Source organism: Vespula pensylvanica, chromosome 18, assembly GCF_014466175.1.
Source record: "Vespula pensylvanica isolate Volc-1 chromosome 18, ASM1446617v1, whole genome shotgun sequence".
Lineage (NCBI taxonomy): Eukaryota > Metazoa > Arthropoda > Insecta > Hymenoptera > Vespidae > Vespula > Vespula pensylvanica.
The window spans coordinates 2,907,522-2,925,457 of NC_057702.1; the positions used below are offsets into that span (position 1 = coordinate 2,907,522).

Genomic DNA, 17,936 nt, shown 5'->3' on the forward strand with positions numbered 1-17,936 from the left:
TATTAAGTAACATTATGTCTACATTATATCATGGAAAAATTTTATGCAATTTTTATACGATTTTCTATAGACAAAAGCATGTTTCTTTCGTCTTTTTTTCTTTGTTTTGTTTTAAGCACAAGTTTTAAATCTTACTTGGCCAGCCAATTACATTTTCTTTTATTTGTAGATAAAAAAATAAAATTTATCTTCAAATTATCAAGAAACGTGTTTACACGATCATCGATAATGGTCAATTCGACGAGGTATTCGTTTTCAAAGTGTTATACTTGAAAACATTTGCAAATAATATTTTATAAGTATATTTATTTATCTAGAACAATGAAGAACGATTGAAACCTGATGGTTGATCGTAATTGATTCGACGTTTTCAAAATTTGAATATCGTGCTAACTGATACGAATTCGTCATTCGTTTACACGAATTATATCGAAACGTGATATTATATCTGATTATTTTGTTTGATAACTATTTGTGAATCTATTTGGAATATCAATGATAACGATAATTTTTCGTCGATTTTGTTCTTATTAATTAGTTCACTATTATCGTTTCAATAGTCATCGTTTCTACAATACTATTCGTTTTTAGATTTTATTCCAAAATAAGTAAAAAGAATATATAATTGAAAATCGAAGAACCATGGAGAATTCTGTGATAAGTAACGAGAACGATGCGTAAGTTATATTTATACGATTTTAATGAACATTCTAATTAAGATTTTTCTAATATTTATCGCGTCAATAATTTATTTCGCATAACATATACATATACACACACACACATATATATATATGTAGATCATCGATTATTTTATTATTAAATAAGGTTGCATTAAAATTCTCTGATAATAAAGAAGAAAAAACGACATTTTATAGATTTTAATAGATACAACTATTTCAATTAAGAACAGATATAAATTTATTGGATTGCATGTGTGTATATATATATATATATATATATATATATATATATATATATATATACAGTATAAAAATAATTTTAATAATTTAAATATGGAAATGAAAATGATTTAATATTCTTGGGATTATTCCTATTAAATAGATATGTAAGCATGTTTAATAGACATCTAAAGAATTTTTGGAAAAACCTATTGATAAGTATTTATGTACAATTAGTTATTTATTGAATCAATTTCATTTTTTTAATCCTTATCGAAATATTATGTTATCAGAATAGAAAACAAGAGAAGTATAAGAGAATACAGAATATATATATATATATACATATATATGCACACGCATTTGCTCATGGGCATACACACAGCATACATACATACACACACACACACACACACATAAAATTTTATTCATTATAATATAGAGTTAACAAATATTATTAATTTATAAAAAAATTAATAATATATAGAAATACAAAAGATATCAGAACGATGAAACGATATATTTAATTAACAAATAAATAAACAAAAGAAAAAAGAAAAGAAGATTTGAATTTCATTGATGTTCGATGACTTATCGATAGTCGGTAATCGAGTATCGAGGTCCGACATTTTACTATCGAAAGGAACCGATCTTAGCCGATGTTAACCGATCTTTGTCTTCGATCCTTTCTCTCTCTCTCTTTCTCTCTTTCTCTGTCTTGTCAATTTCTTTACAGTCCTTTCGTTTAACTCGGTTCGATTATGAGCATATCTTTATTTCGTATTTATTTAATGTGACACTGTAACTAAAACAGAAGAGAAAGAAAAAAAAAGTAGGTATTTATACGTGCGACAGAGAGATAGATATAGAGATAGAAAGAGATAGAGTATTAATGGATCGAGAAGTGGGAGATCGATAGATACAACAAAAAATAAGAGAGAGAGAGAGAGAGAGAGTGAGATAGAGATAGTCTGTATACACATACATATATTATAAAGGCAAAAAGTACAAGCAAGATAGATAGATAAAAAGAAAGAATGAAAGAGATAGGTGTATAGGCTATGTGAGGGAAAGCAGGAAGAGAAGGAGGAGGAGAAAGAGGAGGAAGAGGAGGACGAGGAGGAGGAGAAGGAGGATTCAGAGTTAAGCTATCTGTTAAAACAAACTGGCCAAGCTGGATGCACGTTCGAGCAACCAAAAGAGAAGCTATGCGGTGGCAAGCATTTGTTGTTTATTTAAGAAGTGACAAGACTACAGTATATTCTCGTCTTTTCAACGATTCGAAGAGGACAAAGTCGGTATCCGGGTATTTTTCTTCTTCTTCTTCGTTTTTCTTCTTCTTCTTCGTTTTTCTTCTTTCACTTATACTTTTTCTACTTTCCTACTCTTTGCTTTTTCTTTCTCTCAAGACGTACTTTCTAAAATTATTTCTCTCCTCCTCCTTCTTCTTCTTCTTCTTCTTCTTCTTCTTCTTCTTGTTTCTTTTTCTTTCTTTTTCTTCTTTTCTTTTTTCTATTTTTTCATCTCCTTCTTCTTCTTCTTCTTCTTCTTCTTCTTCTTGTTTTCATACATTTTCTATAAATCGAATTTTCCTGTCTCGGAAGGAAAAAGTACGCGCTTATCATCGTCCAAAATCGATCGATCGATCGATCGATCCTTCGAGATAATATCGTCTTCGCCTAATATTTAACAATTTCGTCGTCGTCGTCGTCGTCGTCGTCGTCGTCGTTGTTGTCGTATTCATCCTCGTCGCCGTTTTCGTCCTCCTCGTCCTCCTGTTTGTCATCTTTTACATTCGGAGTTTCTACTACTGTCATGGACAACGAGAAGATCAAACTGTGAGTTTATTATTTTCTATCGATCTTATTTATTCGGTTTACTTTTACCACTCAATTATTTATTTATTTCAAATCTCGAATTTCAAATCATTTCCAAATTATACACACACACATATATATATATATACATATATACATTCGAAGGATTTAGAAACAAATGGAGCCTCGTTGTTTCGATATTTACAATTTAAATGATTCTTTCGCGATTTGTTTTTTTCTTTTTTTTTTTTTTTCATCACTGTTACCATTATTGTTATTAATATTATTACTACTACTACTATTACTATTACTATTACTATTACTATTACTATTACTATACTCTATTACTATTAATGCTGTTACTATTGCTACTGCTATTACATTATTACTATTACTATTATTATTACTATTACACTTTTTCTTTCTCTCTCTGTCTCTCTCTCTCTCTCTCTTTTCTCTCTTTTTCTCTCTTTCTTTCTCTCTTTCTTTCTCTCTTTCTCTTTCTTTTATTCTTTATTCAAATGTCATATCGCATACAGTCGTTACTTTTATCGTTCATTTAATACGTCCATGCATTTAATCGTCTTTCCACTATATTGAACGCATCACACGCGTGTTATCAGAGAATACACGACGGTACAATGCCATGAACAATTAAAAAAATCAAACATTGAAATTTCGTCGATGATTCCGTTGATTTTTTTATATTTACTTTCTTTATTTTCGTCGTACGAATACATAAATGGTATATATACACTTATGTACACATACGTATGCATGCATTTTTGTTTAACGAAAGCATTAAAAATAAAATCGTTTGTCATTTTTTTCTTTCTTTCTTTTTTGTATGTATGTGTGTGTGTGTGTGTGTTTTTTAATTAAACAAGATTGGTCGGTAAAGTAGGATTACGTATGTATCTACGGAAATATCGCACGTTGATTTTTCGTAAGATTACACTATCTTTGAAGATACATACATACATACATACATACATACATACATACATATATATATGTATATATTTGTGTAAATATATATATGTATGTGTAAACGTTAATCGTATTACATGGTTAGCCCTGTACATTCTATAGCGTGTAATATAACGGTAATCGAGATCGACGACGATTCGGTCGTATACCTTTACTTGCTTCGAAATTATGGAAAGTCGACCTTGAAACACTTTCCAACATGAGATACCATGTTCTTCTTTTTCTTCGTTACTTACAATGAAATTGTTTATATACACATACATACATATATATATATATATATATATATATATATGTGTTTCGAATCGCAACCACAGATTGTAAATCGATCTATATTGGATCATTGATCGATTATCCGACAATTTGTAACTTGGTATGTACTTTGGTTTTAAACGATTTTTATTCTTGGAAATCGATATATAATTTTACAATTGATCGTTAAAGAAGATAATCGTAATAATCGATATAAATTACTTTTCTTTTTTTTTTTTTTTGTTTTTTTTTTCTACGAATGATATGAAATCTATTTAAAACACACAAGGAATATATATATATATATATATATATATATATATATTCCATATAAATTCTCATTATGTGTATTTGTATTATGGTATTAAATAGGGTAATATGTATAATCACTAGATAATAAATACATATAATAATAAACACGAAATAAACGAGGATAAATGTCTTATTATATTTAGTTGATTCGTTCGTTCGTATAAAAGTATTGTAACAATTTGTTGAGAAATATTGACAGAACGTACGGACTAATCTCTTATCGTTGATAAAATGATACAAAAGCCAATGGATTATCTTTGTAATATCGTCGAACATTTAATTATCTTTGATATTAAAAATTATATAAATTCTTTACTAACGTATTACCTACCTCTTCTGGTTATTCGAATTATAATCCTATCGATTATATTGTTTCTCTTTTTTGTTTCGACATTTTCTTTCTTCTTCTTCTTTTTTTTTTTTTGTGAGATCCCGAAGACACGTTTAATAATTGTCGTTATTAAAAATTGAAAAGCTTTTCTGAATACCGGAAAAGACGAAGATAAAAGATCGTTTGTCGTATCAACATTTGTAGAAGGAAGTTCAACGATGCGCATTGTTAAACAAGCGATACGCAACGACGAGTTTGGCCTTCCTCTTTTGTCGTTCTAAATCTATTAATGAAAGAGAGAAAAATGATGAAAGAAAATAACGAAAAAAAAAAAAAAGAAAAAGAAAATAGGGAAGGAAAAGAAATTAATCAATGAAAGAGAAAAGACGTAGTTTCCTTGATTTCGATCGAGTTTCATAATGACTCAATATTTTATTCTTTATTATTGGATCAATATTTTGATACATTTGTAATAATAATCAGTGTTTTCAATAGATGAACAATATTTCGTAATTTGTAAATGCGAATAGTAATTCGTTAATATTTTATTTAATATAAATAGATGATCAATATTTATAATAAATCCAAATCGAATCCTGACTGTTATAGATTTATATTATTCATTGATATTTTATTATAAAAATGATCAAAATATTCGCATTGCAGAAGACACTTCATTTATTTTAGTATTAATCAATAAAAAATACTGTGCTGATAAATGCAAATGGTTTTTTACAAGTACAAGTAATAGTTTTTATTGTTCGAGTTAATCGTTGTCGTTGATAATCAATAGCATACTTAAAAACTGCAATTTTCGAAGATAAAAGCGATCATTATCGATGTTCTTAGAATTCTACAAACGTAAAGATTTGTCATTATAAATGTATGCATGTATGTCATGGACGACTTAACGTAAATCACATTGTACGATGATACAATTTTCGACTTGTGTCATAACGATTTTTTTACATGACATCCATCGTTATTTCTCTTCTTGACAAACGTAAGAACTTTACGAATAAGCAAAAAAAAAAAAAAGAAAAGGAAATGACGAAGAAAAAAATGGCGTTCGCTTAGCACGTTTTTGTACGTTTTATAATGATTTGTTTTATTAAGATTTTTTTTTTTTCTAATCATCACCAATAAACGCATCGATAATCGCATAGACATATATTAGAAAATTAGAATTTTCAAAAATACGGAATAATTTTTATCGAAATTATTTGAAACGTTAAATGAAAAGTTTTGTTAACGTGTATACGTACATAATGAATGACTTAGCGTAGATCGGATCATTATGCGATAACATGATTGTCGATGTGTTATTATAATTTTTGCATATATTATTTGTTCACGTAGAACTGATTATTTTCTAATTATAATTTTCATTCACGTGAAACAAGTCGTGATTTTCTCTCAATTTTTTGTTTTAATTTTTATTTTTATCGCTTTCCTTATTAACATTGATAAAGAACGAAGTAAGCTAAATGTAGAATTTTAAATGTAAAAATTTACTACGTTCAATGATTCTCTTCGTAAAAATATTGTAAATCGTGTTTATTCGTAGATTGACAAATTATTTTTGCAAAAATAATTTCAATATAACGAAACGAGAGATAATTAATTGTTTTTTAATCGATACTTTAGAAATTAATATTTATATTAGTATTTATATATTTATTTATTTAATATACAATTATATATATATATATATATTAGTATAATTAATAATAATAAAATTATAAATACTAATTTATTATTATTTTTATTGATATATATTTATAATTTTATATATATATATATATGTAAATAAAATTATATATATACACACACAATAAACGTAGATACGAGAAATTAAACAAAGAAAAAAAAAAAACAATCATTTTCCAATCGATACATTAAAAAATAATTAATGGTTAGGTTTCATTAATTACATATAAATATAGATATTAAAAATCATACGAAAAGGTATTAAAAAAAAAATTGTTTCGATGGTGAAATTTCGATATACGTAAGTAATCGGTTTTGTTCAATCACGTAAACTTTATAATAAAGATCAGTATATTGCGATCTTATCAGCGATGATTAAAATGTTATGCTTATCGGATTTTATTGATTCTTTTGCGTTTGTTATCCAAACGAGAATATCATACAAGTTTCCATTTTAGAGTTTTCAAAAATTTGACTTGTACATATAAGTCTTTAAAAATTTATTCGATAGATACATATATACGTAAATCATATTTACGTTCCTAGTTTTATCAGATTCATAAAATGACATGAATTTATTTGCCTTATTGCATAATCACGAAGATTCATCAAGGTTCGTGCAAATGTATTCTAGTATTTTATATTACTTAATTGTTTCTGATAATTTCAATGTCTACCAATCTTTGATAAGAAACATTTTAATACTGTTACTTTATCTGATATCATATATATTTCTGTCTCTTTTAGTTGACATATCTTCTTATTATTTACATACGATAATCAATAAAAACATATATATATATATATATATATATATATATATATGTTTTTCGTTTTTAAATATTTCGACAAAATTTTTACGTTTGAATTATTTGAAAATTATTTTGTTTCATTTATTTATTTTTTTAATAATCTGACAAACACAGATACGATATAATAAATATGCATTTTCATTTTCGAGTAATAATTATTCCTTTATGTAATTTTGACGATTTTAATAAGTAACGCGTGTACAAAAATATTGTTTCTAATGTCCAACCATTTTCATTTCGTAATCGATAATCTTACTATTTATATACGTAGATACTTATTATATATTATACGTGATCAATTTTTAATCACGTAATAACACTAAACGCTTATGATTCTTTCAGGTTTAAAGATAAAGCTATCTATGGTTATGGAACAAGCATACCTCCTAATAATAATGAATCCGAAGAGGATATATCATCGAAGAAAGTGATATTTTGCGTTCATGGAAAATTATCGGGTTGTTGTACCGTTGTTAAAGGAATCGATGAAAATGTAACGATGGATTATCAACAGAATTCATCGAGTAAGATTATAAAATAATTATAAAATAATTATAAAATAGCAAACGTGTTAAATAATCATTGAAATTATTGCTTTGATTTGTTCGATAAGTCGTCTCGAAATTTGTAACGATTGCTATTTAATCGCTAGTAATTATTTCTTCCCTTCTTTTTTTTTTTTTTTAAATCATTGAAAATATATTTTTGTATTTTGTATGGAAAAAAAGAAAAAAAAAAAAGAAATGTTTTGATGTCTTGAAGAAAGTTATGTAACATTTCTTTCACGTTTGAAAACTTTTTAATATATCGTATTTAAACGTAAAAAAAGTTTTATTATACGAAAACATTTTTTTTTACTATTTTGATAATCTAAATATATAAAACTATGGATTATTTTTTATCGAAAATTGTTAATACTTTATATATAAATAGATAACACCATAGAGACACCATTCTCGTTCTCTAATATTTCATATATGAAAGAACGATTTTAGAAATCTTATATCGAAAATTTCGAAATTACTTATTGACCGATCAAATTTATTTTAAAATTAAAAATCATTTCAATATATATTCGATATAATTCTAGTTTTACCAGAGGATCATTGTCATCGAGAAAGAAATGGGGAAGTTGATAAGAAAGCTCGGAAAAAGCTTTTACTTGCGAGTGGTCTTTGTGTTCTCTTCATGATAGCTGAAATAATTGGTAAATTATAATTTATTTTTACTTTCATTTTCTCTCTCTCTCTCTCTCTCTCTCTCTCTGTTTGTCTTTCTTTCTTTATACATACATACATTTGGTATATCAATCTTATGTATAATTAAACGTTATAATTACACAGGTGGTGTTCTCTCGAATAGTTTGGCTATAGCTACAGACGCAGCACACTTGCTAACTGATTTCGCATCATTCATGATTTCTCTATTCTCAATCTGGGTCGCAGGAAGGCCTGCAACAAGGAAAATGCCATTCGGTTGGTATCGTGCGGAAGTAAGTATCAGGTATAAACGGACTTTTACTTTCTAAAAGAAAAACAAGTATATTTTGTCGTTACGTTTTGTTATATTATCATTCCATTTGATATATATATATATATATATATATATATATATATATATGTCGCTTTTGTAATAATTTTTTTTAAAGATAGATTTTGCTTACTTGTTACATGACAACTTTTTCAGGTGATCGGTGCATTAACGTCGGTACTATTGATATGGGTTGTCACAGGGATTCTATTCTATCTTGCTGTAGAGAGAATAATTAACAAGGATTTCCAGTTAGACGTCACGGTGATGTTAATTACCTCTGCGGTTGGTGTTGGGGTAAATCTAGTGTTAGTGATATTAAAACGATAATTATTATTATTATTATTATTATTATTATTATTATTATTATTATTATTATTATTATTATTATTATTAAAATGTAATGGTTATTGTATTGCAACATTGTTTTCTATGTTATATTTGTTTAAAATAATATATAATTTAATAATTATAAATATGATATATATATATATATATATATATATATTTATAGCGTATTTATAATGTTTTACTCGTTATAGAATGGGGCTAAGTTTGCATCAACATGGTCATAGTCATGGTGGACATAGTCATCACGAACAAGATGATCATAAAACGAAAAAGATTACGGACGAAGAGAAGATATCTCACAAGGATGAACACGATAGGAAAAATATTAACGTTCGCGCTGCATTTATACATGTCATAGGCGATTTTATTCAAAGTATAGGCGTTTTTATCGCGGCATTAGTTATTTATTTTAAAGTGAGTATTTCTCTCTCTCTCTCTCTTTTTTTCTTTTCTTTCTCTTTTTTCTTTCGTATCGTACTTTTTACAAAATATTTCTGAAAATATTTCATTTGTTATCATTATTATTTCAATTGTATTATTTTAGGGAGGATATATGTTTATGATTATTTTTCTTTTTTTTTTTTTTCATTTTTTTTTTTTTTTCTTTTCTTTTCTTTTCTTTTTTTAGCCAACATGGACCATAGTTGATCCTATCTGTACGTTCCTATTTTCAATATTAGTCATGCTCACGACAGTGGCAATCATCAAAGACGTTATGAACGTCCTCATGGAAGGAATGCCTAAAGGATTTGATTATTCTCAAGTAGAGAATACTTTCATGCAAATAGAAGGCGTTGTGAAAGTACATAATTTGAGGATTTGGGCTCTTTCACTCGACAAAACCGCTTTGTCAGCGCATTTAGCGATCAGTAAGTTTACGTATACGTGTCTGTTCTTCAGATAAGAAGACACTTTTTTTTATACATTTTCTTTCTTTTTTTTTTTTTTTTTTTTTTTTTTTGATCGTGTGAGAGGAAGAGGAAGAAGAAGAAAATATAAAAATGATAAATGATAAAAATCCAGTCCAATCGTGTCGATAGCTTTTCAATTTCAATTCGTTTGCGTATTATCATTTCGATTTAGAAATCGTTCATTGAACTTTATTTTTATTCTCTCTCTCTCTCTCTCTCTCTCTCTCTCTCTCTCTCTCTCTCTCTTTTCCTTTCTGTCTTTATCTTTCTATCTTTCTCTTGTTCTTTATCTTACAGAACCTGGTACCAGCCCGCAAAATATTTTACGTACGGCAACGAGAAACATTCACGAAAGTTACAATTTCTTTGAGATGACGTTACAAATAGAAGAGTTCAACGAACGAATGGAAAATTGTGAACAGTGCAAAGCTTTGTCACAATGAATTAACGTCGTTTTTATAGTTAATGCCGTTTTATCGTATTGTATGACGAGCTTCGACATCTATGAACTCCTATTTTTTGTCTTTCCTTTTTCCGTTCTTTTTTTTCTTTTCTTTTCTTTTCTTTTTTTTCTCATTTTTTATTTTTCTTTTTCTTTTCTTTTCTTTTTTTTTTTTTTTTCACAGAATATCACAGCAAGAGACACGAAATCTAACTTCTATTCGAGGCGCTAAGTCTCGAGATTGTTTAACGATAGATAGTTATACAATAATTCTCTTTTTACTTGAATAGATAAATTATAGTAAATTATAGTTTTCTCGGTGAACGAACATTAATGGGACCTAAAAAAATTAATTTAAGATGGGCTCATAAGCGATTATATTTTTATCTTCGTTTTGTTCGTGTTTTCCATTTTCTTTTTTTTTTTTAAGTTCGATATTCTTTATTATTATTATTATTATTATTATTATTATTATTATTATTATTATTATTATATTTGTAAAGAGAGAAAAAAAAAGAAGCCATCTTAAGGAATATCGATAGCAATATCTTGCAATATAATTTAAAACTTAATCGCGTCAGTTAATAACAGTATCAATAATACGAAGGTGCATAAAATATGGTGCTCTTATACCTTGTGAATTGTGCATTAATAAAAATAAAAGTACAATCTTTTTTGATAGATGACTTTTAATCAATCGTAATCATGTTACAAGCATTCTTACTCATTAATTATTTCGAATGCGTAGGTATGTACAAAAAAAAAAAAAAAAAAAAAAAAAGAAAGAAAGAAAGAAAGGTAATTTAAAGTGTACTATTAGAGTGTTTTAATCATTGTAAAAATTTATTATGTTAAATTATATTATAATTCTATCATATTATAATATTTTAAGTCATGTTATATTATATTGTATTATATTGTTACAACATAAGAACTGTACAAAATTAAGTATACATATGATGTATTATGCTTATAAGAAAGCAATTTATATATATGATAGAGTAAATATCTCTTCGATTTTCAAATTTTGTATTATATTACATTATCACAACATAAGAATTGTACAAAATTATATATGTATATATATGTATGGATGTATATATATATATATATATATATATATATATATATATACATATAATATATTATGCTTCTACATATGCAATTTAAATGTCTGTATAATCATAAAATACAATATATTTTATATTTATTAATAATGAAAGTAAAATCAAGTTTTATTGTCGTGAATAAAAATTCAATGGATTCTCTATGCAACTTTGATGCATAAATTTATTCTGAATTAAATTCAATTCATTTCATTAGGTCCATCGCAAAGATAAAATTAACAAATATACAAATACATAAGAATTGTTCATTTAATGATATAGGATAATTGTATTTTATAATTATATAAATCATTGCAAATCTTATTGTAATACTTTGTATATGTGAAGATGACATTTAATGATTTCTACGTGTTCGTATTTTTTCGTTCTTATTATTTGATAGTAACGTATAGTAAATATATATATTTCTAGTGAATAAATGAAGAACGTAAGAGATTGAGAATCCCTGGTATAGAATATGAATTAACTTATAACTGCGCCATCTGACGTTACAAATATGAAGTTGAAATCGTAGTCAATATTTTACAATGAAGTAAATCTGACATTTTGTGTGGTTATTGTAAAATTATTATTATTATAAATAATAACCTGTGAGATCACTGGTTGCAATATGGTTATTGAAAGTTATATATAAACTACAATTCTCGTAATGTATTATTAGTTCTGTATATGCTTTAATTCTGATTGTGTGAGAAAATGAAAGAAACACTGTAAAAGACATCTTTTTTCAGACATTTGAAAGCTTTGACGCATTTCTGTACTCGCATCAGTAGAAAATAGAAAATGTTTGTTTATCTAAGCAAAAAAATAGCAATACCAAATAATTTTCGTTTGAATTGTATAGCATGGAATCAAAAAGAAGGTTATATCGCTGTAGGTGGAGAGGATGGTCTTCTGAAGGTATTACGAGTTGAATCTGTCATGGGAAATAATAATATGAATGGAAAATCTCGTAATTTGACCGCAGCTAGTAACCTCACTATGAATCAAACTTTAGAAGGTCATAACGGACACGTACAAGTAGTTACTTGGAACGAAGAACATCAAAAGCTTACATCAAGCGATCAAAATGGTGTTATTATCGTTTGGATGATGTATAAAGGTTCTTGGTACGAGGAAATGATAAATAATCGTAATAAATCTGTTGTAAAAAGTATGGCATGGAGTCAAGATGGTCAAAAGATATGTATAGTATATGAAGACGGCGCTGTAATTGTTGGTTCTGTCGATGGCAATAGAATATGGGGAAAGGAATTGAAGAATGTTTCTTTATGCAGCGTGCAATGGTCGCCCGATGGAAAATTACTTTTGTTTGGCTTAAAGAATGGAGAACTTCACTTGTATGACAATCAAGGCATATTTTTAACTAAGCTAAATACGATACAACAAATCCCTGGACAATTGCAAGTAATAGTTACGTTGCAGTGGTATAACGGGAGAAATGGATATATCGCTGTAGACTGTCCTACTTTAGCTATTTGTTATCAAAGCGGCAAAATATTATTAATAAAAGATACTAACGATGACAATCCGGTTATCGTAGAAACTGGTATGACAGCTGCATGGTGTTGTTGGAATAGTCATGGTTCTATATTAGCTGTGACCGGTATGATGCCGTTTTTAACCAATGGAGAAACAAAGGATGTAAATGCTATTCAATTTTATACTCAATTTGGGGAACATATGAGAACTTTAAAAATACCTGGTAGAGAAGTAACGGCATGCGCGTGGGAGGGAGGATCACTGAGAGTAGCTTTGTCTGTCGATTCTCACATATATTTTGCAAATATACGTCCAGATTATAAATGGACTTACTTCAGTAATACCGTTGTATTTACAAATGAAAAAATAAGTAAGGATGGCATATGCGTTACGTTCTGGAATACTAGTAATAATACCTGCTGCACTAAATTTGTACGTACTTTAATTTCTATAGCTTCCTACGGAGAACATTGTGTTTTAGCAGTAAAGAATGATCCGATGCAAGGATCTGAACAATTTGCGTTATTAGTTTGCAATACTATAGCCACACCAATAGATACTAAATTTTTAGATATGGAACCTTTGTATGTGACTATCACCAGTAATATTGTTATTGCAGCTTCAAAAAATAATTTTATACTTTGGACTTTTCGTACACCTCGTAATTCAGCATTGCTTGCTGGAAAATTACGAAAGGAAAAACTTTATCACGTGGATGATACCCCAACCGGAATAACAGAAGTTATACAGGATTTGGATAGAGATAGATCTTTCGAATCACCTACAAGTACCAAAGCTACGATGGATCCAATTTCTTGCATTTGTGCAACTGAAAAGTTATTCCTTGTTGGAAGAGAATCGGGAATGATACAACGTTACTCTCTACCGCAAGTTACTCTTATGAATCGATACAATACATCTTGCAGACTTTACAAAATGGCTATTAATTGCGATTCAACTCGTGTTTCTATTATGGATACGTCTGGGGTTCTTACCATGTTGGATTTAGATACACACAAAGGTTCTGATTCTTTAAATACAAAAATAGGAGATGATGTGAGTAAATTTGAAAGAAAGGATGTGTGGGGAATGCGTTGGGCTCAAGACAATCCTCTATTACTTGCAATTATGGAGAAAACAAGAATGTATGTATTAAGAGGATTAGATCCCGAAGAACCGATATCTTGTTATGGATATATTTGCTCTTTCCAAGATTTAGAAATACGATGTGTTTTATTGGATGATCTAATAGAAAGACCAGACGAAATAAAAAATGATTTAATAATAGATTTGGAAGTAAAATCGTTAAGAGATACAAGAGAGCTATTAGCCAAGGTAGGATTGAAAGAAGCTAATAATTTTATTCAGGATAATCCACATCCTCGATTATGGAGATTATTAGCTGAGTCAGCGTTAAAGGTGTTAGATCTAGAAACTGCAGAGAATGCGATGGTTCGTTGTACGGATTACTTGGGTATACAATTTATCAAACGTTTAAGGAACGTTCATAACGATCAGTTAAAAAAAGCAGAAGTGGCAGCATTTCTTGGAAATTATGACGAAGCTGAGAAATTGTATTTGGACATGGATAGAAGAGATCTTGCTATAACGTTGCGTCAAAAACTGGGAGATTATTTTCGCGTCGTTCAATTAATGAAAATGGGTATTGGTGGATCCGACAAGCAAATGGAGCATGCCTTCAATAAAATAGGAGATTCTTTTGCGGAAAGACAAAATTGGGAAGGAGCTAGAGAATATTACGAGAAGGGACGCAATTTGGAGAAACTTATTCAATGTTATTACAAACTCGAAGACTTTATACAGCTGGCAGGAACAGTGGATCAATTACCCGACAAAAGTCCAGTATTAAAAACCGTAGCAAGAATGTTAGCTTCTGTAGGTATGTGTTCGCAAGCAGTAGCGGCTTATATCAAATATGGTGATGTTAAATTGGCAGTGGATACGTGCGTGCGTCTTAATCATTGGGACCAAGCTATCGATTTAGCAAAAACTTACAAAATGGCACAGATTGGCGAACTTCTTAATAAATATGCTAATCATCTTTTATCAAACGGTAAGAGATTGCAAGCGATAGAGTTATATAAAAAAGCAAATTATTACTTGGAAGCTGCGAAATTATTGATAAAACTTGCGGAGGAACAAGCTAAAATCAGGACAAACCCATTGAGAGTTAAAAAGATATATGTTCTCGCTGCCTTATTGATAGAGGATCATATTAATAGCGTACCAACGATAAAAGGAGGACGTAGCAACGTCGTAATGGGTTTAACAGAAAGCAACGAGGATACCAAAATAATAGAAAATGCTTGGCGTGGTGCTGAAGCATATCATTTTCTTTTATTGGCACATAGACAAATATACGATGGTAATTTCGATGCCTCCATGAAAACTGCTTTAAGACTTAGAGAATATGAGGACATTTTAGAACTGGAAGATATTTATTGTCTACTTGCGTTATCGAGCGCTGTTAATCATGCCTTTGCTACATGTTCCAAAGCGTTTATTAAATTGGAAGCTTTTGAAGCTATTACAGACTCGAAAAGAGAAGAATACGAGGAACTCGCTGTAAATATCTTTACGAAATACAGTCCAAAGGATACGCGTAATGTAAAAGCCGAATGCGTAAATTGTGAGACGTTAATACCTGATTGGTGTGTCGTATGTCCGAATTGTATGACCAGATTTCCGCCTTGTATAGTCTCTGGTAAACCTTTGATGGATCTCAGTAATGCTTGGATTTGCACCGTCTGTAGACATCATGTAGCAACGGAACGTGATGTCGTTAATATTAATGCTTGCCCATTGTGTCATAGTACGATCACGTATATGTAGAACAAATGATTCTATATACATACATACATACATAGATACATACATACGTACATATATATATATATATATATATATATATATATATATATATATATATATATTTAATCGTTATTTAGATTCCGTCCAACGATATTTGTACAAAACTATTAATAATAACAATAATAGTAATAATTTAATAATTTAGTTTGCTTATCACGAGTGCACTTACAATTTTCTATGCAAGAAACGAACACTCGTATGATCTCGAATATTAGAAGACTGTCTCTTATTTCTCACATCATTCTAATATAATACGTAATTTCATCCGTCCAATCGATGCTAAGAATGATGAATTATTCAAAGTACAAAAAAAGAAAATTGTTAAATACAAAAATGAAAATATATAAGATTAAAATAATCAACGAGTCTTTCTCTCCTCCCTCTAAACTTTCCTTTCATATTTTTAATATATAATATTATATTAACAATCAACGTCCGAAATGAAGTTCCTTATCGAAAACAAAACAAAAAAAAAAAAATAAATAAATAAATAAACGATCGTATAATTAGGCGCGCGTAGTAAAAGAAAATCGAAATCAACGAGTTCGTTTATCGCTTTTTCTAATTATAATTAAGAATCGACAATTTTTTATTATTTTTTCTTCGATAAGGTCAAAAGGTGGGGAGGAGGTTCACGGAGAAGGATTATGGAGTGGGGGTGGGGGTGGGGTGGTGGGGGGGGGGATCCGCTAAAATGAAGAGATATAGGTGGGGAGGGGGGATGATGTACGTTGATCGGAAAAAAATTTAACAACGATTCAAACGTGTAACCCTTTTACTTGAAGCGTTGCGCATGCCGGTTGCGCATGCGCGTGGTTCGTTGGCACGCGCTTTCAAGCACGAGTCGCAACAGTGCGTCTCGGGCGATCGTGGGAGGAGGATCGATGTGTTTTCGTTTCTCTCCGTAGTATCGCGTTTCTTCTACCAATATATCCTATCGCGTGTTATATATTATTTATTATTCAAGACTATCTCTTAAGTTTTCCTTTCTTTCGTTTACTTCTTTTTTTTTTCTTTCTCTATCTCTCTATCTTTCTTCACTCTCCATCTCTCTTTCTCTCTCTCTCTCTCTCTCTCTCTCTCTCTCTCTCTCTTTCTCTTTCTCTTTCTCTTTCTCTGTGCGTGTCTCCGTCTATCTTTCTATCTCTCCATAATTTTTAATCTTCGTCATCGTCGTCACCGTCGTCGTCATCGTCGTCGTTGTTGTTTTATCGTGCTAATAATAATATATTAACAAAGTGATACTTAAGTCGATTATAATTCGAACTGTTTATTTATTGTTTTATTAACTCAAGTGAATTCTTCTTTTTTATAACGCTGCTTGCTTGTGCATAAATCTCGATTAATTTCCTTCTCTCTCTCTCTCTCTCTCTCTCTCTCTCTCTCTCTCTCTCTCTCTCTCTTTTTCTTTCTTTCTTTCTCTCGGAAAAGAAGATAAAGAAGAAGACAAAGAAGAAAAAGAAGTAGTAGTAGTAGAAGAAGAAGAAGAGGAACACAAGAAAGAAGAAAAAGAAGAAAATATGAGTGGTGATAGAACGTCGACGACGATGGTTCTACTAATTGTTTCGATCGTCCTTTCTTCCCTTTGGACGATGTCCGTCAACGGCGCCGGCTTGAAATGTGATGCTGTCAGGCCGGATTTCGAAGCACAGGGCTTTCCATTGAGCGATATACCGAAAGAACCAATTTCATGTAAGTTTATTTATTTCATATTTATCGAGTATTTATTATTAATAACGATGATAATAATATGATAATAATATGACGATAATAATAATTATAACAATGATAGTAATAATAATAATAATAATAATAATAATGGTCAACGATTATATCCGGCTTTTTTTTTCTTTTTCTTATTTTTTTCTTTTTTTTTTTTTTTTTTTTTTTAAGAAAAAAAAAAAGAAAAAAAAATGGTTGCTGGGACGTGGATAAGCGAGGTATCGTGGGGAGGGGGGTCGTTAACGCGAAGGAATAGGGGGACAGGGGGCTTGGGATAGGGGGACGATGTACGTTGGTTGTAATGGCGCTAATAATACGTTAAACAAACGAATAGATACATTATAGGACGATGT

General features: G+C 29.3%; 3 protein-coding genes across 14 annotated transcripts in view; all 3 read left to right on the forward strand.

Moving 5' to 3' along the window:
* Nucleotides 1-4: 4 nt before the first annotated feature.
* On the forward strand, nucleotides 5-10,423 carry LOC122635472 (zinc transporter 2). Of its 7 annotated transcripts, none has more exons than XM_043825729.1 (9): nucleotides 1,837-2,208; nucleotides 2,507-2,740; nucleotides 7,469-7,650; nucleotides 8,217-8,333; nucleotides 8,470-8,618; nucleotides 8,813-8,964; nucleotides 9,199-9,421; nucleotides 9,636-9,876; nucleotides 10,216-10,423. In XM_043825729.1, the coding sequence occupies exons 2-9, from the start codon at nucleotides 2,718-2,720 to the stop codon at nucleotides 10,359-10,361; spliced, it is 1,233 nt and encodes a 410-aa protein (XP_043681664.1). In that variant the 5' UTR covers nucleotides 1,837-2,208; nucleotides 2,507-2,717; the 3' UTR covers nucleotides 10,362-10,423. The 7 variants fall into 7 exon arrangements, with proteins under 7 accessions (XP_043681663.1, XP_043681662.1, XP_043681661.1 ...); XM_043825730.1 differs by having other exon boundaries at nucleotides 1,837-2,200; XM_043825732.1 differs by having other exon boundaries at nucleotides 1,837-2,196.
* A 1,384-nt stretch (nucleotides 10,424-11,807) lies between these two features.
* Nucleotides 11,808-16,219, forward strand: LOC122635396 (WD repeat-containing protein 35). Of its 6 annotated transcripts, none has more exons than XM_043825580.1 (3): nucleotides 11,808-12,147; nucleotides 12,219-15,865; nucleotides 15,914-16,219. In XM_043825580.1, exon 2 carries the CDS (start codon nucleotides 12,271-12,273, stop codon nucleotides 15,820-15,822), a length of 3,552 nt encoding a protein of 1,183 aa, XP_043681515.1. In that variant the 5' UTR covers nucleotides 11,808-12,147; nucleotides 12,219-12,270; the 3' UTR covers nucleotides 15,823-15,865; nucleotides 15,914-16,219. The 6 variants fall into 6 exon arrangements, with proteins under 6 accessions (XP_043681515.1, XP_043681513.1, XP_043681516.1 ...); XM_043825578.1 differs by having other exon boundaries at nucleotides 11,808-12,138; XM_043825581.1 differs by having other exon boundaries at nucleotides 11,808-12,133.
* Nucleotides 16,220-17,330: 1,111 nt separating this feature from the next.
* The window catches only part of LOC122635553 (glypican-6), a 133,815-nt gene continuing 133,209 nt past the window's right edge, over nucleotides 17,331-17,936 (forward strand). The window contains exon 1 of the mRNA XM_043825886.1: nucleotides 17,331-17,553. Coding sequence (XP_043681821.1) covers nucleotides 17,382-17,553 — 172 coding nt within the window. The 5' untranslated portion in view covers nucleotides 17,331-17,381. The remainder of the gene's footprint in view (nucleotides 17,554-17,936) is intronic.